Raw genomic sequence first — 18,223 nt, forward strand, 5'->3', positions numbered from 1 at the left:
AAAATACCATTCAAAATGACGTTTTTCTCTTTTGCATTAGTTTGATAAATAAGTTTGGTTTTGATATATTTTGATATTTAAATTTTTTTTTTGAATTATTTTGGAAAAGAGCTCCCTCTTCACATACAGTGCAATTTAATTCACTCAAAAATATTGTGTACTGTATTTTTCTGTTTAAGAATCTCGGATACAGGAATATTGCAATTAAGTTCTCCACTTTGAATGTACCTTATTTCACAATAGGTCGCATGGTCTCAATGACTCGATAGGACCTCTTTCTTATTTTTGTTTTCGATTTAGATATCAAAACATCTGAAGTTCTACTTCTGCTGGTTCTTATTCTAAAACTTAGAAGGTCTTTGCCTTCCACACACCATGATTATTTTAAGTTGGACCCAATGTCTCTGAAACATGATATGGAGAACCACAAAACAAATTAGACCATAGATAAAAGAGACATCCCAGTGCATGAGGCTCCTGCCACTATAGAGTCCGAGGAAGGTAAAGATGCATACAACCTTAAATTAAGATCATCAATGAATCTTGATTATTTTGGCCAAAAGATAATACTAAAAAATTTTCATAGATCAGGGCAATGATGGATACCAGTAGCTATGTCTAGCCAGACAGCTGATGGGCACAACAAGAGCAAGCATTGAAGCTCTTAGATGGTCTAAATGTCTTAATATATTATCTTATGGTACACAATTATAGATACAACAGAACAAACCCGATTGATGAATCATAATACATCCGAACACATAACTTACAGCCTAAAATATTGTGGAGTATACAGCACATTATGATGAAGCCTACAACCGTTATGTCATGTAAGTCCTCAGGGACCTGCATCACCAGTCAGAGAACATACAGGAAGAAAAAAAAGTATTAGGACTCAGAATTAACACAGCACTCCAACCTGCCAAGCCAGAACCCTGCAAAGTTCCAGAATGCTACGAGCATTGACTGCATTTACTCGTTAAGCACTAACTACATGCATAACCAGGAGAACTATGATTTGGTTCTTTCTCTATACTTCCCATGCCCTTTTGATTCATTGCAATGCATGGACACTTCTTTCAGCTGGTGAACCAGGAAAAAATGGAACAAAACCTCGCCCACCAAACACCGGGCGCATGACAGCATCATCAAACTTACGCCAGTAATGGTGAACTGAACGAGTTGGTGCAGTGAGAAGCATACGCAGGCTTGTTGGACGCGGGACATTTTGCCCTGTTTCCACCTCAGATCCCTGCCCATTTCCGAGCAACGGGGAGAGGAAAGATTTAGGACTTGGAGGCTCGGATGACATGCTGAGATCCCTGCTGAGATGCTTTGCGCTTGGAGGCATTAAAAACCTTATCAGAGGCTTTGTCATCAACCCAAACACCTAAGCAATAATATAAAATTAGCACACTGCCTGTTACATAATTAAATTTAGCAAAGTGCCAACATAACAATCTACTACACATGTTTTGAAGCAATAATAGAAAATTAGCACACTGCCTAACAATCTACTACACATGTTTTTTCCCCCTCTCCTTGCAATGTTACAATAAGCTATCTTCACGTTTTCCAAACTTACATTTTTCAAAGGAAGAAGAATGAATGCAAAATATACTAATATGTGTTGAGATCCAAATCTAGGTCATCTATGCTGATATAGAGCGAACTGCTTGGCTGAATAGCAAACTCAACATCTCCACTTGTATGCTAAAAAATTTAATAAAAAAAAATGAAGTATCTTGCCCTATCCTTTTCCATGCCCCCGCTTGTTCACATCTCTATAGATACTCCTATCTTTGATAAGCACATCCATCTTAGTTTAGTCCTTGATCTCTCAAGGACAAAGCAACAGATGCTCACCAGCGAGAATTTGAGTGTCATTATCAAGCTACATTAAAAACAAAAAGATACTCTAATCAAATGGGGATCACAGCAATCCATGCTTAATCTTATGTGCATTGCATGTGTGTACACTGTAAGAGCCACAATGTATCGGTACATAAACAGTTAATAAACCATTAAAAAGATATCCAGCATAATCATTTTGTTATTGAGTCAACGATATTAAGAGCAGATGCTATGGTAATATTACACATTTGGAAAATTTTGAGAATAAGACCAGATTTAATGAGCAGAAACCATCACACACACATAAAAAAAGAAAAAAAAAAAAAAAAGTTAAAGTAGGGTACTGTAACGAAAGTAAACTCGACAGATACTATTACCAAAACAATATTGGCCATTATCAGAAAGATTGGACAACTTTTAATTGATCAGTGAGTTCATGCTGCTCAAATCAAATAACAGGAACCAAGTCCCTGGAAAGGTGCATTTCCTTTTTTAGATGATGAATTACAGATGAACCATGAATGAAAAGAGTGTTACATAACATTAGCAAACAGTTGAATAGTACTCCGTGCTATTATTCAACCTCCACTAGTTTTGACAACAAACCAGTATCGACTATGCAAGTGATAAGCATGCAAACTGAGAGGCATAAGGTGTCTTACCACAGTGCTAAAGAGAACGATGGTGATGGTACTGGTGATCATGATTGCATTTCCACGCAATATGGTATGGCCAGTCCTAGCAAACTGCACATGTATCATTACCATGTCTTGTCAATAAAAAGGAGCTTCTATAATATAGTATGGCATTTACCGCATATAACTGGGTCCCCACTTCTAATACATCATACAAAATCATAGTCATGTGTACACCTTCCTTTAAGAGGATGGCACTTCCATTCAAGGATTTCCTACTTGTAGTCTTACAAGTTTTAAAGATCTCTTAGATACAGATCAACTGGAAGTTTTTGTATTTGCGGTACTTCAGGCTAATCTATGTGTAATTTGCTCAAAATGGCATAATGAATATGCACATGCAACTAAAACAATGAATACAGATGATAATTTGCCCTGTGGAAATTAGATGGGAAAAGCCTGTATGAAGAAACTTATGAATAAGTTATGCACATCCAGAATCTTTGCTCTCCATTACATCATTTTTTTTCAAATTAAGGTTTTAATTTCAAAAGAAACAACAATCTAGATTCCCTTGCAGCAACCATGAAAATTTAAAGAGATTCTTGTTTCTCTTCTAAACCAGTGATGCTCGAAAAAAGGCTGAGGGGTTCCTTCAAACAGAATAACCACAGCCAGTCATACCAAATAATATAACATGTTCACCTCAGTGAACATTAAACTACAAGCATAAGACTCCATTAAGGGAGACACCAAAAAACAGAAAAACAGGGAAATTTTTCTTTTTCATACTAAAGAAACATTAGATTTTGTAAGTAAAAGATCACATCAAACCTTATTATATGCAAGTGCAATTGATACTGCTCCCCTCATTAGACCAGCCCACCATATTATGACCTGTGGATTGAAATTTTAGAAGTTGTTCTCACATTTGACTTAATAGATATACAATAATTTAAGTCCCAAAGACTCACTTGCTGCTTAAAGGTGATTTTCTCATTGGGAGACTTCTTACTCAAGTTGGAAAGAAAAGATAGCGGGAAAACAAAAGCTGCTCTTCCAATCAATACCATACCTAGCAGAATCGAGCTCACAGCAACTGATTTTCCAGGGCTGCATGGCAGGATAAATATTAGAAGCTACCAAAGCAATCAAATTAATAACCAGGGAACAACTTATATGCCCAACATATATAAAGTTCACTGTTTGAGTCAGTCTAATAGTAAATACGGACATCTTGTTTTCAACACTATAATCTAGTTACAGCCCATGGTCTTTTCTAATTTTCTTGATATATGTGACTGCATAAAAAGTGAGATGTAAGGGTGCTACCAACTGCAGATTTATCTTGAACTTTTCCTTCCATTCCCTAGTACTAGAATGGTTCCATTGAGCTTACCCCATTACATAGTAATATTAATATAATATTATGATAGACCCATCATGTGTTTCAGTGAGAGGCTAGCGGTAAAATATTTTTATTTATAATTCCTCAAAGCCAGTTATTAAGATTTCAAGTCTGAAATTCAAAATTCATTGGAAAAAAAAAAAAAACTAAGAATAGCAGAAATTTTATTGCTATTTTTGTAATCCCAATTGCCCATCAATTTATCATCCTATTTAGAGTTGGGCATCCACTAAAGCCTTCATAGTTGATAGTGTTGGGAAGCAGGTATGCCCTAAAAGCCAATTGCATATTAAAAATCATATCTTGAGATATTACATAAGGATCTCTTCTATTCACAGTCATAAACAGCTAGAAATTGTTTCACACATTGGTCTTTGGGGTGGAAAAGACCATGAGTGTCCCTTATGGGTAGAATGATCAAGTAGACGGTTGTGTATTCCATGGGAAGAATTGGATCATTCTACACTTCAAGATGGTTCACAGCTGTGGATGATGTTGGGCATCATACTCATATGCTTACCATTATGTGCAGTGTCCAATAATAATTAGAGTGGCTATTTTTTCACAATCATCATCATAGTTGATCTTGAACTGATACATGAGTGAGCTTCACACTGAACCGTCAATGGGATAATGCAACATCTCTTGGAAACCACCGTCGAAGATGACATTCTCGTATACACAATATGAAAGTGATCCCCTGACTTGAGGGCACGACTACCTACTGTGATTTTAGTTCAACAAATTAAAGGCCAAATCTGTGTATTAATTATGGTACCCCAGATTTATCCTTGGAGCACACTGGTTTACCGTGCTGTGTCATGAGTGGGGGATCAGGATTGTCCAACAAGAAATCTGACTATGATATTTTATCCACATTAAACAGAGACATTGTCAGACACAGAATCCTGATACCAAGCTATGATTTGATCGAATCATTTTCATATTAAATAAAATATTTATTTTGAATAAAACCAAAAATATTTTATTCGAACATGGTTTTGCATGCATATCGGTTTTCAGTTGTCGGTCATAATCCAAGATTCTGATGGGCCATGAAGTTAATTAGCTATGTATTTGAAACTGCATATATTCTCTGAATGATTAATCAAGGATAAAGGAAAGCGGAGGAACTGAATTGCAAGAGTAAATGCTATGCATGAAGAGAGACTTCTCTATCCATTCTACTAGGGACTAGCACGATCATACATAGTTATATATAAGGAGGCTAGCCCACCTTGCTACATTGTTACCGTGGCACACATGTCAAGTAAGATAAGACATGATAGATTAGAAAACCCAATTGACCTTTGAACCCATACTTGTTCGTCTTCTTAGCCTTTCACTAAATCTCTCAAGTTTTCAGACTGGGGTTAAATAGGATTGCACAGATAGATTAGAATTGGCATAGGTATTGGTTCAAGTAGGCCAACAAACCCAATTGGCTGTGATTATGGGTTAGGGCTAATCACAGGCCTAGGGCTTCACTAAGTGGTCGGTCCATTGGGGCTTCCCTAGGTTCCGCCCACTTATCTAGGGTTTTCTCTCGAGTGGTGTCCATCCTATTATAAATAGGAGGTGCATGTGGAGCTTTAGGATATGTGTTAAGGCTTCTCATGTTGAGATCTCAAGAAAGAGATCTCACCATAGCCGCCTACAAGAAAGATAATAGAGAGAAGGAAGACTGAAGGAAGAAAGACAAGAAGATTCAAGTAATTCTTGGAGGGCCTGTTGAGTGTTGACTGTTGAGTACTCTGTGTAGTGCCTAAAGAAGTCTTCATCCATTTACTTCTATCTTGTAATGCTCCAACATCTTCTTGTAGGTAGTAGTCTATGATCTAGTACATGTAACTATCATTCTTGGTGATTTATCTAAAGATCCACTTCAAATATTCCATTGCACCATGATGTCGGACTACACAAGCATCCTTCAGAAAGTATTGCATTGCTGTTTGATTTCAGCAAGCTAAATCACTGTTTAAAAAGGAAAACTCAGGAATCAAAAACTTGCTTGTCCCAATATCCTTTTGGATATCAGATTTCAGATTTCCTGCATCAACCAATGCGGCATTTTTTTTATAGCTATATCTAATGGCAATTCAGAAGCTTAATCATGCCCTAGATAGTGCTTGATATCATGGCTCAAGTTTACTAGTTTGTTGATGTTGTGATCTTCTAATTACTGTTTGTAGCCAAATGACACACTTATACAGAATCCTTTATAGCTTCATGAAAGAACACACTTTCAACATCCAATGGATGCTTGTCCCATTATCTATTCTACAACAAATGACTAAAAATTCTTGTTTAAGCCAGGCATCATTTGCAGGGTCTTTGAATGAACATATTTCTAATATAGAATCTACTCCTCTTGCTCTACCTCAATCTAAATTTTTATCTCTATGCTTTCATCAGTTTAAAACTTAAGCATATATGCTTATCTACAGCTCACTAGTGTCGTCCTATTGAAATGTGCCACTGTTTCCCATTCCATATTTTTTAGCAAGGTTTACACCTCCATAACTTTCCACTAATTTGGACGAATTTAATCCTTCTATGGTCTAATTGATAACGAATGAAAAGTGTAGTGAAAGAATAAAATAATGTTAAAAGAGAGCTGCATGAAAAAAAAATATATTTGTTAGAGTGCGAGGTACGATTATCTTGCATTTCTTAAAACAATAGGGAGCCTAAAAGCATGGATATCAGATTCATGGTAGACCACTTGGTCTGAGAGTGATTGAGGTTCTACAATACTTATTCGTTCATCATGGCCTCAATTCTTGTTTGTCCACAACCAACAGAATTTCTTTCATAACAATTGATTCCAGAAAATTCAACCTAAGAAAGATGTATAGGGGCAAGAAGTAAATGCAGAATCAAACTTCTGAAGATGGAGCTATTGAATAACTGGCAACCTTGCTACTGAACTCACCCAGAAATCAATCTTCTGCAGTGGTAGGGCAGAACCTTATGGGTTGAATTCATGAAATAAAAAACATTATAAAAAGTAGTTGGTTACAACATCATATCCCTTTTATGCACAACACATGCTGCACAAGACTGCAGGCTCTATAGTCTATAATTTGCTGTTCTATAAACATCAAAGCAAAGGTCTGCTGCCATCCTATGCCGTCCCATCCCTACTATATCATATCAGTCAGGTGCTAGTATGCTATTGAGTTTCAATTCTGCATACGACTCAAACCAGTCTGTAAGGATTCAGGTCTCAGCGGGACATTCCATGGAACACCTGTAAGGGGTACCATCCCATGCGTTGAGATAGGACCATCCCGCTATCATCCCAGCATCCCAATCGGGCGGTCTTGGGATATCTCTTATCCCAAGTGTCAACATGGGGCAGAACGGTGGCACGTCCCATTTCATGAGAAAACTGGGACAGCCCAATCCCACAAGATTTAAAACCTTGCTAGTCTATAATGGTCCGAACCGACTGAAACCACTTCTATCCGGTACCAACCCATCCTGCCCAATTTCGAGTGGTACCATGGTTGGAAGTGAGAAAAAGTATTGGAAGCCTATCTCAATATCAGGGTGTCTACTATACTGCACTGACCATACCATACCAAAATGGTGACATACCTGTATGGTTCATGGAAGTGGTTTTGGGGACCTTAGTTGCAGCTGTTTGGAAAAGCAAACAGAGCCAAAAGCATATGAGAGAAAGAACTTTGATTAGGGGCTAAAAAAGGACCCATTATGTCCCGCATCATTATATTTCAATGCAGCCATGTAGGCTATATCAACCCACCCACCAGAACATATATTGGTAATATCATGTTTTCTTTAAGTGTATGGTTGCATTTCTAATTAAAATAGGGAACGAAATAGATCAAACTTGAATTTTTTAGGTGATTCTTGAAGACAAGATGCTATAAAGTACTTGACTATAAACCTAAGGTTCCAAGATGTCTCTGATAGATTAAGAAGTTGGACCTTTTAACCTAATATATAGAAAACGACAGCTTTGGCCCTGATGGTAATCATGAGATGCATGCAAAACATTAACTCAATGTCGCTTCATGATAAAATGACATCAATGATGCAATGTCTTGCATGCGTGCTTTTGTGCGATTAATTAATATGATTTACATTCACGAAGTTCTATGTTTGAAAACTAAAGACTGATAATGTTTTTTCATCAGAAACCAAAAGGGCCATACAAGCCAGCCTTAAGTAGCATTTGATATCATAGGGATGAAATATGAACAAATGAACAGTGCCAATGCAATCATGTATTGAGACCTCACTTATAGCATACTGAGATCTCTTTCTTATTCTGATCATATAAAAAATCTTAGAGCAATTCAAAGAAACTACAGTATTCTGCTCACGAAGTTTCCGAGCCCACAAACATTCATCTAGGAATGCAACGTATCCCATACCTGTTACTGGCCAGCTTCCACTTTTCAATGTCTAATGCATCCATGCCAACATAAAGAAAGAGAAAAATCTCAGCAATAAATGATAATGTTGCAAAGGCATGCCTGCAACAGTAAGCAAGCAAAAAGTGATATAGTAATATCATAGTATGAACGGCGAGAGAAAAAACAGGTGAAACATGAGAAACAATAGTTTATACAGCGAGGAGCTATTAAGAAATTGCATACTTGGTGGTAACTCTAGAACTTTCTGTCACATTATGCCAAGTATAGTGAGACATTACTATTCCACAGAAGAACACTGTGAGAATACCACTTAAATCTAATAGCTGCAACAAGAAAGAAGCTGTCAGTGACATTTGAACTTGGTTAATGAAATATGAAGCATCATGGAGACAAGGGAAAGACAGACTATTTTCAAATATGTTTGTTGATTTAAAGAAGAACTCACTTCTGCCAGCATATAGGAAAGGTAAGCCATAAGTATCATAAGTGCAACTTCACGATCAGTAGAATGCCTGTATTAAATGGAAACATAAGCAATGAGATCTTTAGCAGAAAACAGGTAAACTTGATTTTACTCGTGAATCGTGATAATATCACATCATGCTGCTACATTATAAAATAATATCAATAACTATGAAAGAGTCAAAGCAATTATCAGTGTTCTATTTAAAGTATGGAAAACATAAGAAAAGAAAAAACTGCAGCACAAATCCAGTTCTTTCAGTACTCCTATGCTAATAAAGTTTTACCACTGCTAACCATAACCATAGCCATCCAGCCTTATGCCAACTATTTGAGGTTAGCTTTATGGTAACTACAGTGCAAAAGAAGACAATAAGACGAGTTTAGGTTTCTGGTATCTCCAACCTGCCAAAATACAACTTTTTGATGAGATAAGCACTAAACAATCCAGCCTGCAGAAGAAAGAGAACAAATATCAGCCAAAAATAGAACTGTGCCCATTTGGAAAAGGACCCAGAAAAGTTGCAAATTGGAGGGCAAATATTTTTTATGAATACGCACTACATCACAGAAGCATAAGAAACTTACAAATGCTCCAAGCAAGGTGCTGGTAAAGAATAGATAAAAGAAGTTTGCAACAAACTTCAGAACAGTAACAGCATCAGCATGTCCTGGATCAAAGTTCTGGATTGCTTTAAAGAGCACTATTGAAGTGGCATCATTTACAACACCTTCACCAAAAACCAGGCTATAAAGTAAAGGCGTCTCATCCTGACTGAGCACCTGTTTTTCAAGTACACAATTTCCCAATATGGTGAACTATTGTCTCTTGAACCTGGCCTATAACACAAATTTTAGATGTTCAGAACCTGCAAGGTGCAAACAGAATCTGTTGCAGAAAAGATTGCCCCAATTGCTGCAAATATATAAATAGAAGGAAGTTTGAGAGCTCAGGAAACAAGTGAAAGCAAAAAAGAGCATAAGAATTGAGGTAAAAATATAGAATCAAAGAGTGTGCAATAAGAAAGCTTACCAAGATAATCTCCAGTTTCCAGATCACCTATATCCATTTTTTTAATTATTCCTATTGCACCTGCACAGTATATAAAGGTCGAGAAATAAATGTAATGCATCATATAGAAAAACATGGAGTAAAAAGTAGAAGAGCACATGCTCTCAGGGCAAATCGGCAGTTTCTATACTTTTTCTCTTCCTGAGAGATTCCCTAATCTTTAAAAATATTCCTCTTAGAATCAGGCCTTCTTGAGATTCCGGAACAACACCTCCAGTATCACACTAGTTAGAGTCTCCACTCTGGAAACCTCTTAAAATGCTACTCTTAGAAGAGGCTCAATATCATGCTTCAGTATATTGTTTAATTACTCACATGGATCAGAATAATGTGATAATATATAGGGAAAATGCAATTTCTGTGTGACTTCCTATAGATTAATAGTTACCGTTTAAATCTTTTGCATATTGTCCACACTAACTACAAAATTATCAATTAAACTAGTAATATATTACTCCCATGATGAGATTTATAAGAGGCTCCAAACTGTTCCCTTCTATCCTTTATCGTTCCACTCATAGCACTTCTGTAATGTCTTAGCAATATCACAATGTGAAAAGTTTTGCAATGGTCGAGAAAAGGTTTAGTTTGCTTCTCACTGTGAAAATAAACCCAAGGAAGCAGAAAGGCCAGAGCACAATAATTTATGCATGCATATTCAGCAAGCAGAGGCAATGGAGCACCAGCAATGAGCAAGAAAATTTAAATCAAGTGACAGAGCAGAAAAAAGTAAAACATACTTGGTTGGAAAATAATTATACATGCAAAAGCCACCATCTCCTAGCGGTGCAGCAGGGTTAAATTTTTATCACTAAAAAATATGGACCCACATTCAGCTAAAAGTTAGCATTAATCACTCCCAAATGCAAACTTTCTTACTTTTCGTTAATTAGATAAATTCAGATTTTCATACTGGACTATTTTCAGAGGATATGTTTGCCAGCAGAAATGCAGTTAGGAAAAAAAAAGGAAGATAGAGATATGATGAACTTTGAAAATTTACACCAATATTTCAATTTTCAAATTCTTTGACATCCTCTGAATTTTCAAATCCCATGCCTATTTTAAGATTTAAAAGGTTTGAAAACTTTTGACGCAATCTGATTGTTTCTGCCCACATCAGTCCTCTGGTAAAATTCTTGATATCATACATTATTTAGCCTCCTAACTAAATGCTTAAGAAATCCATCAACAAAACTAATTTCAACCAGTGTCTGCTTAACAACTAGATGCTCAATGAGCTGTGTCTGAATTTTCTTGAACTCAGAACTGCAGCGTGCATGTATTCAAAAAAGCTATCTAATCAATTCAGAATATGCCCCCATAAGAAGATAATAAACTACATGTGCAATCCTAAGGTTTCTGTGCAGACAGCAATGTCAACAAAACACAATTTCCTATAAATATGATACGTGCCAATTTACAATTTCATGGCATAACAGCTTATCCAATTGCATGTATGCTGAAATTCCTTTCCTTAGAACATTTATAGTGCAACTAAATACAAAAGATCGAGAACTTGCCAAGTGAAATAATAGTAAAGGATATCAGTGTTCCAACTGCACCAAACAGCATAATTGTCATGAAGTTGCGGAAGAACCGTTTCTTTTTGACTTGAAACCTGGTGCAGAAGAAAATTGGTCAGAATTTTTACATGCACTTAAAGTGATCGCTTATTGTCAACATCCAAAACTTCCAGTTTTAACCAGATCTGCATAACCAACAGGTGCAAAAATAATGCACAGCCAAATTTAAAAGAATAAAGCAGAAAGTGCACTTAATATGTTTTCCGGAATTTAGGTAATATGAAACTTTGATGGGATGGTTCAAATGAAGTGCAAGTTGAGTCCCTTGTACCAGGTTCTCAATAGATCAAGGTTATTTAAATTTTAAACATTTCCGCATGAAGTTGGGTGATTCAAAATATGCCATTATGTTGAAACCCAAGATTGCACATTTGGGGATTTTGTTATGAAATGAACTTTAAGCTAGTACATGCAGACTAATTGCCATGTTAGGAGAGAGGAATAGGCTTACAGAATGTTAATTTCTGAGCTTAGTTTTGCAGTAAGTGATGGACTTTAATCATATTGTTAGTAGATGGTACCTTTCGAGCTTCTCCATAGTTACTTTACCTAGCCTCACATGAAACATGTTTCGAGTACATGTTAAAAGCCATAGCAGTTTAAGCAGCCTGAATTTGAGTCATCTTTTAATGAGTCATCCTTAAGATTAAGTTTCCAGAATCCATATGTGGCAATGAACTCGATCTTAGAGAATCAATCTTCAAGGTCCAATGAGGCCAATTTTAACCTGAGAGTCTATTTTTCATTTATTTCCATTTGTCTTCATGAAGTAGTTCCCAAAAAAATTTCTTCAACTGACCTTATTCAACTTTTAAACGATCTTGATGGCTTTAAGTTAACATAACATAAAAGGTTTTGTAGAACTCAATAAACTCAGAAAAAAACTTTAGAGCTCAAAAAAAAAGAATTCACGAATAGGACAAAAGTCACCAAATCAAGACAAATGAACATTTACAGCTAAGCAAGAAAACCACTGAGAGGTTTGAAACAACCTTCAAATTAAAGCTTTAAATCAAAAGTTGCAAGCACTTGCACGTACAAGCCCGTGTACATGTGCACATCCATAGATAAATATACATAATGCTAGGACAATGCATTTGCAACTGACAAGTGTGGTGCTTTACCTTTAATTGTGTGAGAATTCGTATTGACAATGAACAGAGCATCACTGACATCTTTATTGTTGAACTATTACTCGTATGTGTTTATTTTCTTCCATGCAAACATTGCATCCCAATCCACCACTAAGATCCATTAATTCTCCTGGAACCTCCAAGAAGCTCGAGACAGGAAGAGCGTTGCAAGCACATTGCACAGACTACATCTTTATTAGAAGCATTGGGATCTAGGAGGCTCAAGAATTGTTCCATTTTTTTTGTACTCTTGAGTAGAATTAGGAATTGGCCATTATGGATCCAATTGGCACTCCCCTTGGTATTTCAGACATCTCAAACCAGCTGGATCCTAAGTTTGACCTCTTTCCAAAGTCTGATTTGAAACTTCAAAAGCTAGAGCAACAAACCAGAATCACCAGACCAGAAATTGCTGCTCAAGCTACAGAGATGGCAACTCCATTACCGCCAAACTCAGAAAATAACCAACAAAATTAGATAACCCATTTTTCAAGGCTTTCTGCAATGAAAGCATTCCCTCCTTGATGGCTAAAATGGTATGTTATGAACAAAAAAATTGTTTTCACTCTTTTCTTTTTTTTTTTGGATTTAGAGTTGATACAAAAACTGGAACCTAGAAATAGAATTCTCAGTTAAGTGCATATTATGTCCGTCAAAAAAACAAAACCAAAATATTATGGTACAATTAAATTAAAACTAGCCATCCTATAGAGTGGTACAGCTGAGAGAATCAGTTACAGCCAATCACTTTAGATGTTGCATGGAAAAAAAAAGCCTTAAAAAACAAAATATGTAATATTGTATAATGGCCAGTGTGGCCAGCCACTGATGACAACATGAAACCAATTATTCCCATCTAACACACCCTGAGACTTTGTCCCTCCTTGATAAACCTACTGGCAATCCATTTTAAATGATCATATACATGAAAAAGGTAAGAGAGAATGATGCTCCAACAACCTTCCAGCAACCAATGCCAATTGAATAAGGAAAGCTGAAACACATTCATTCAATTTTATTCCGTTTGCAGTAGATATTTCCAGAAATCCGAGTTACAAATTGAATCCAAATACAACAAACAGAGATGGTCAAGGAATCATAGGACTTTGAAGCAGAAACAAAGAAAATGTTTGACTTCAGAATTTGCATTTTGTTCAGATATCTGATAAACTACAAAATCAGAACAGGCTTGAGTTTGAGAAGTATAATGTCCTTCGTTGTCCATTTTTTTTATTCTCAAGTTTTACAGTTGGAATATGAGCCTATGATCAACATCTTATTTCTTGCTGTCAGAGAAGTGGCTAAACAAGCTCTTTACCGTTATATCTTGCAAAAATTAGCTTCCATTAACCTCAATATCATCAGATAATGTAGATTTTCTTAACTATTACTCATATAACTCCTAAAACATAGCCAAATAAACCTACGTGCAGATAAGAGAGCAATAATAACAAAGTTAGGCATCAGCTAAGTGAAAATGAAGGGAGTCAAGGGACGACAACGATTGTCGTGATGGCACTACCCTCAGCCCCTCACTGCCTGAAAATCCCACCATCTTAAATCATTAACGTTGTTCTGCCCTCATTAAGGCAGGGCCTGGAGTTGAAATGCCCACCACGGGTAATCAAAGTTTTGCCTCAAGAATAACTAAAGGTTCCGTAACAAAACTTTTAAATGTAGACAAAATAAAAATTGGCTCCGATGGTAAAACTTAAAAACTGCACTTGGGCGCATCTTGCATTTTTTTTTTTTTTTAAAGCAGAAAAATAGACCAAATCCAACACTATTAGCCAGTTAAAACTAAATTTAACTCTAAATCAGAAAACCGTTGTGAAGCCAAAATTAGAGGTGCAATTATCCAACAAAACTTACCCAGCATTGAAAATAATTGGCGGAAGCAAGTATATGAAAAAGAGTTCTTCACTGAAGACTAGAAGATGCGGACTCCTTCCTTTAGTAGTTAGAAGAATAATCACTCCAGTGCAGAGCCCCTGACATCAAACCAGTCCAATTATACTAAATTGCTGCAGTAAAGACCAAAAAGATTAAATCTTTATCTCCATAGAACTTACGATAAAAAGGGCAGTGATGGACTCATTCATCCACCGATTCTCCTCCAGCAAGTGGCCGATCACTATACACGCGCACAACAGCGCCACGAAGAGATTGATCGACACCACCGACATGTGATCAGAGTCATCAGACGCCGAGAGGACCCCCATTTTGATCATCACCGACCCCAAATCCATCGCCATGGCCCTTCCAGCACCTCAAAAATCAAAACTTTGGGGCCCAAAATACAAAATCTCACCACGACAAAGCGGGAATCCGATGCTCTATGTCTCCGGGGAGTCCATTCTCCGGGGTCTCACCCTCGGCTCACGAATTCGATGCTTGGGTTCGAATCCTGGATGGATTTTTGCAGAGGAGAACTCGCCGAGTGTGGATTCGATTCGGGAACTCCAATATTGCAGAAAATCTCGAGAACTGGGAGCTCGGAAAGCAATATTAACGATGGAATCTCGAGATATTTTGGGGCTTTTTGGTTGGAGAGCAATATTAGGAGCGCTCTTCCCTCGCTCGATGATTGAAGCCAGAGATGTTAGTACGAACGGACTGCGCGGAGGGAGAATAAGCAGTGCACGAAAAAGGTATTACGTGGCAGCATCCTATGCTGCTGTTTTCTGTTCCAGAGAGCGCAGGTGATCCCTCGTCGTACGCCATATTTTTCCAGCGCGACTGGTCAACCCAGTCATTGAACTAGCACATAAGAAATGTATAACTAGCGCATAGAAATTTATATGCAGAAACTACACTGGCCGTCTGTTAGTAATCTGACGGGAAACATTGATATCGCATATAACCTTTTATGCTTATGTTTGTTGGGGTTTAGACCAGTGTGGAGTAAAATCTTCATTATTTTTCGGTAACTAAGGAACCTTCGCTTGGCGGCAAGCACACTTGGATGAGCTAGATTGGACGCAGGCCCCCACCTTGAGGGATCCGTGTGTTCTAGTTTGCTTTGTGCGGTGGCCGTTAGATGGTTCGATCAGACGGTCAAGGGCGCAAAATCTGGCTTTGTTCGAATATGTCTTGATTGGATATACTTGGTGTTTGGTGAGCGGTGTGGTAGAGCGTCCCCAAGACGCAACTGGAAGATCTCAAAAACGTAGTCTCCAACCCACGTCTCCAGAATTGAAAATGCTTGCCGCCAATCTAGAGAAAGCACATAGATTTTTTTTTTTTTTTCCATGGAATTTTTCTTTTTTAAAGAGGACAAGCCAACCTTGTTCAGGTTGATGCTTTGCACTGAAGAAACCTAATAGATTTCTCAAATTTAGACATCAACAACATCTTTTTTCTAACATACGTGTCCCGTGGAGCAAAATTTTCCATGCAAGAAATAAATTGCTATTAAAGAATCTGATTCTTCCCAACTATTTTTCATGGCATCTTATCTTGTATATGCCAATATAGTCTCTCATGTGACGCATAACTCCAAAGTCATGGTATCAGCCGCTGGCTTATTTGAAAGAGTAAAGCTTGCTAAACTTGATATTTAGGCATAATATCTGTGCTTGTGGGTCTAGAAGTCAATAATGTTGAGTCATCCTCATAAAAAAAGATTTTGATAAGCTTATCCAATGAAAATTTCGGATCAATCACTCTTATCTTTGTAGTGCTCCATGCATTGTTGAGCTTATAAAAAAAAAAAGTTACCAATGCTCTATATACTCTAGAATATGTCAAATCTATGCAGGATATTGTTTTTTTTTTTGGTAAGAAAGATAATCTTTATTGACAATAAAAGTGCAGATACAACAGTTTGAGCATAGTCTTAGCACGGAGACAAAAACAAAGAAGGAGCTAGAAATTCAACTCCAAAACATGGTGACGAAGTGAAGCATTAAAAATGTGGAACCAGCAGCTATACAGCCAGGGCCGGTCCTGACATTTTTTAGACCTAGGGCTAAATGAAAAAATGAGACCTTCTCTATTAAAAATTAACATACTTTAAATATTAATTATCGTTGAAAAATTAATCTACGTGCAATAATTTTTTATAGATATATTCGTTAAGCAGTGTATAAAACCCATCATTAACCTATTTAATTATTTTTCTTGTTATAATATTGTAGAAAGCCATCCTTGCACCTTATTAGAACATCAATACAAAGTTTAGGCCTGGGGCCTGGGGCGGTCGCCCAGTTTGACCTGCCTCAGGGCCGGCCCTGTATACAGCCTAGTGAGAGATATATATATATACATGTATATATATATTATTGTAGCTTATACTGTGAGAATCTGAAGAATATGTACGAAATCCAAAAGTATGGAGCCTGCAGCTGGAATTTGAAAACAGAAGACATCGCAACCCACAAATAGCAGAAATCTGAAACATCCCATGTGTCGGAAGATGGAGTAATATGGGAAGCTTATGTTGGCCATTCACTATCCATTGGCATTTGAAAGATTCCTTACGAGATAGATCTGTTAATATAAATGTCTTCAGAGTTGCATGATAGATCAGACTTCGTGAGCCTACCATATGCAAGATCTCCCTCTTCTGAAATAAAGCTGAACAGCAAAGTAGTAATAATAACCATATGATTGAGATAACCATAGCAACATAGTGAAAATTGGATGGTCAATAGATATAATAGGAAGCTTAGTCGCCCAGTGTAGTATAATGAGAAGACCCAGCTCTGTATCCGAGTTGTTCAGCAAGGAAGTATGCAGGATATTGTTCATATTATGTTGCTTCACGTTAAACATCCTTCTTGATTAGTTTCCATCCTCTTGGAGCTTTCAATTGAGTCAATCACTTATTGTTTATGAAGTGCATTTCGCCTTAACATTTACTTTGCCGTGGCAATTTTTGTATTACAAGCAAAGTTATCCAAACTTTCTCAATATTCTCCTAGTTTCAGGATATGTGCTGCCCATCTTAACATGTCAAGCATCAAATATAGCCTTTGTTTGATTTGATGAACATTTATAATTACTTCTCTCAATGAAACAGAACAGTCATCATCATCTTAAGAAAAAACAAACTTACCATCACCACGCTTCTTAGTCATGATCCTCACCGTCCTAGGTGATGAGCACCAGTAAAATGCATTTGGTCATCTCATTACAAAATATAATCATTAGTTTGTTCAAACCATAACCGTTCAAAACTATTATGAATTCACTCGATTATTAGAGTGCTTTTAATCTTCCATCACTCACACTGATGAACAATTTTCAGGCAAACTGAGTTCCAAAAAGTTCCCAATAGCCCATTTTATTCCTTCCTTTAACGTTATAACTATAAACAATAGTTCTGATTCAAAAATTATCACATATTTTTTTAGCACGTTTCATTAAAAGTATTCCAGACCAACCAAATTTTATTCTCATCATTTGTGCTGAGAAGCTACTCTGTTACAGAGTAATTGACTAATTTTATTAATGAACAAAGCTTTTTATTTGGGAGAGAGATATTTTATGTGGCTCGGATTCAATACATTCCTTGGGAAGAACCCCATGCAACAAGTTATTCCAGATAGAACATTATGACAACTGCGCTCTTTCCCTTTCCACCTCTCCTTGCCAGAGCAAATGACTGCAATAGGGTGGCCGGCCCATAGGGGTATGAGCCTTAAAGATCAGGCAAACAAT

General features: G+C 36.9%; 1 protein-coding gene across 1 annotated transcript; it reads right to left on the reverse strand.

The window, feature by feature from the left end:
• Positions 1-669: 669 nt before the first annotated feature.
• Positions 670-15,132, reverse strand: LOC105059945 (sodium/hydrogen exchanger 1). Its single transcript, XM_010943478.4, has 14 exons — positions 14,632-15,132; positions 14,432-14,550; positions 11,364-11,461; positions 9,802-9,861; positions 9,638-9,684; positions 9,357-9,551; positions 9,174-9,220; positions 8,752-8,818; positions 8,529-8,629; positions 8,304-8,405; positions 3,464-3,602; positions 3,324-3,386; positions 2,517-2,600; positions 670-1,390 (listed from the first exon to the last, which is right to left on the reverse strand). The coding sequence occupies exons 1-14, from the start codon at positions 14,812-14,814 to the stop codon at positions 1,055-1,057; spliced, it is 1,641 nt and encodes a 546-aa protein (XP_010941780.1). The 5' UTR covers positions 14,815-15,132; the 3' UTR covers positions 670-1,054.
• Between the last annotated feature and the right edge of the window lie 3,091 nt (positions 15,133-18,223).

The sequence above is a fragment of the Elaeis guineensis genome, chromosome 10 (genome assembly GCF_000442705.2).
Source record: "Elaeis guineensis isolate ETL-2024a chromosome 10, EG11, whole genome shotgun sequence".
Classification (NCBI taxonomy): Eukaryota; Viridiplantae; Streptophyta; class Magnoliopsida; order Arecales; family Arecaceae; genus Elaeis; species Elaeis guineensis.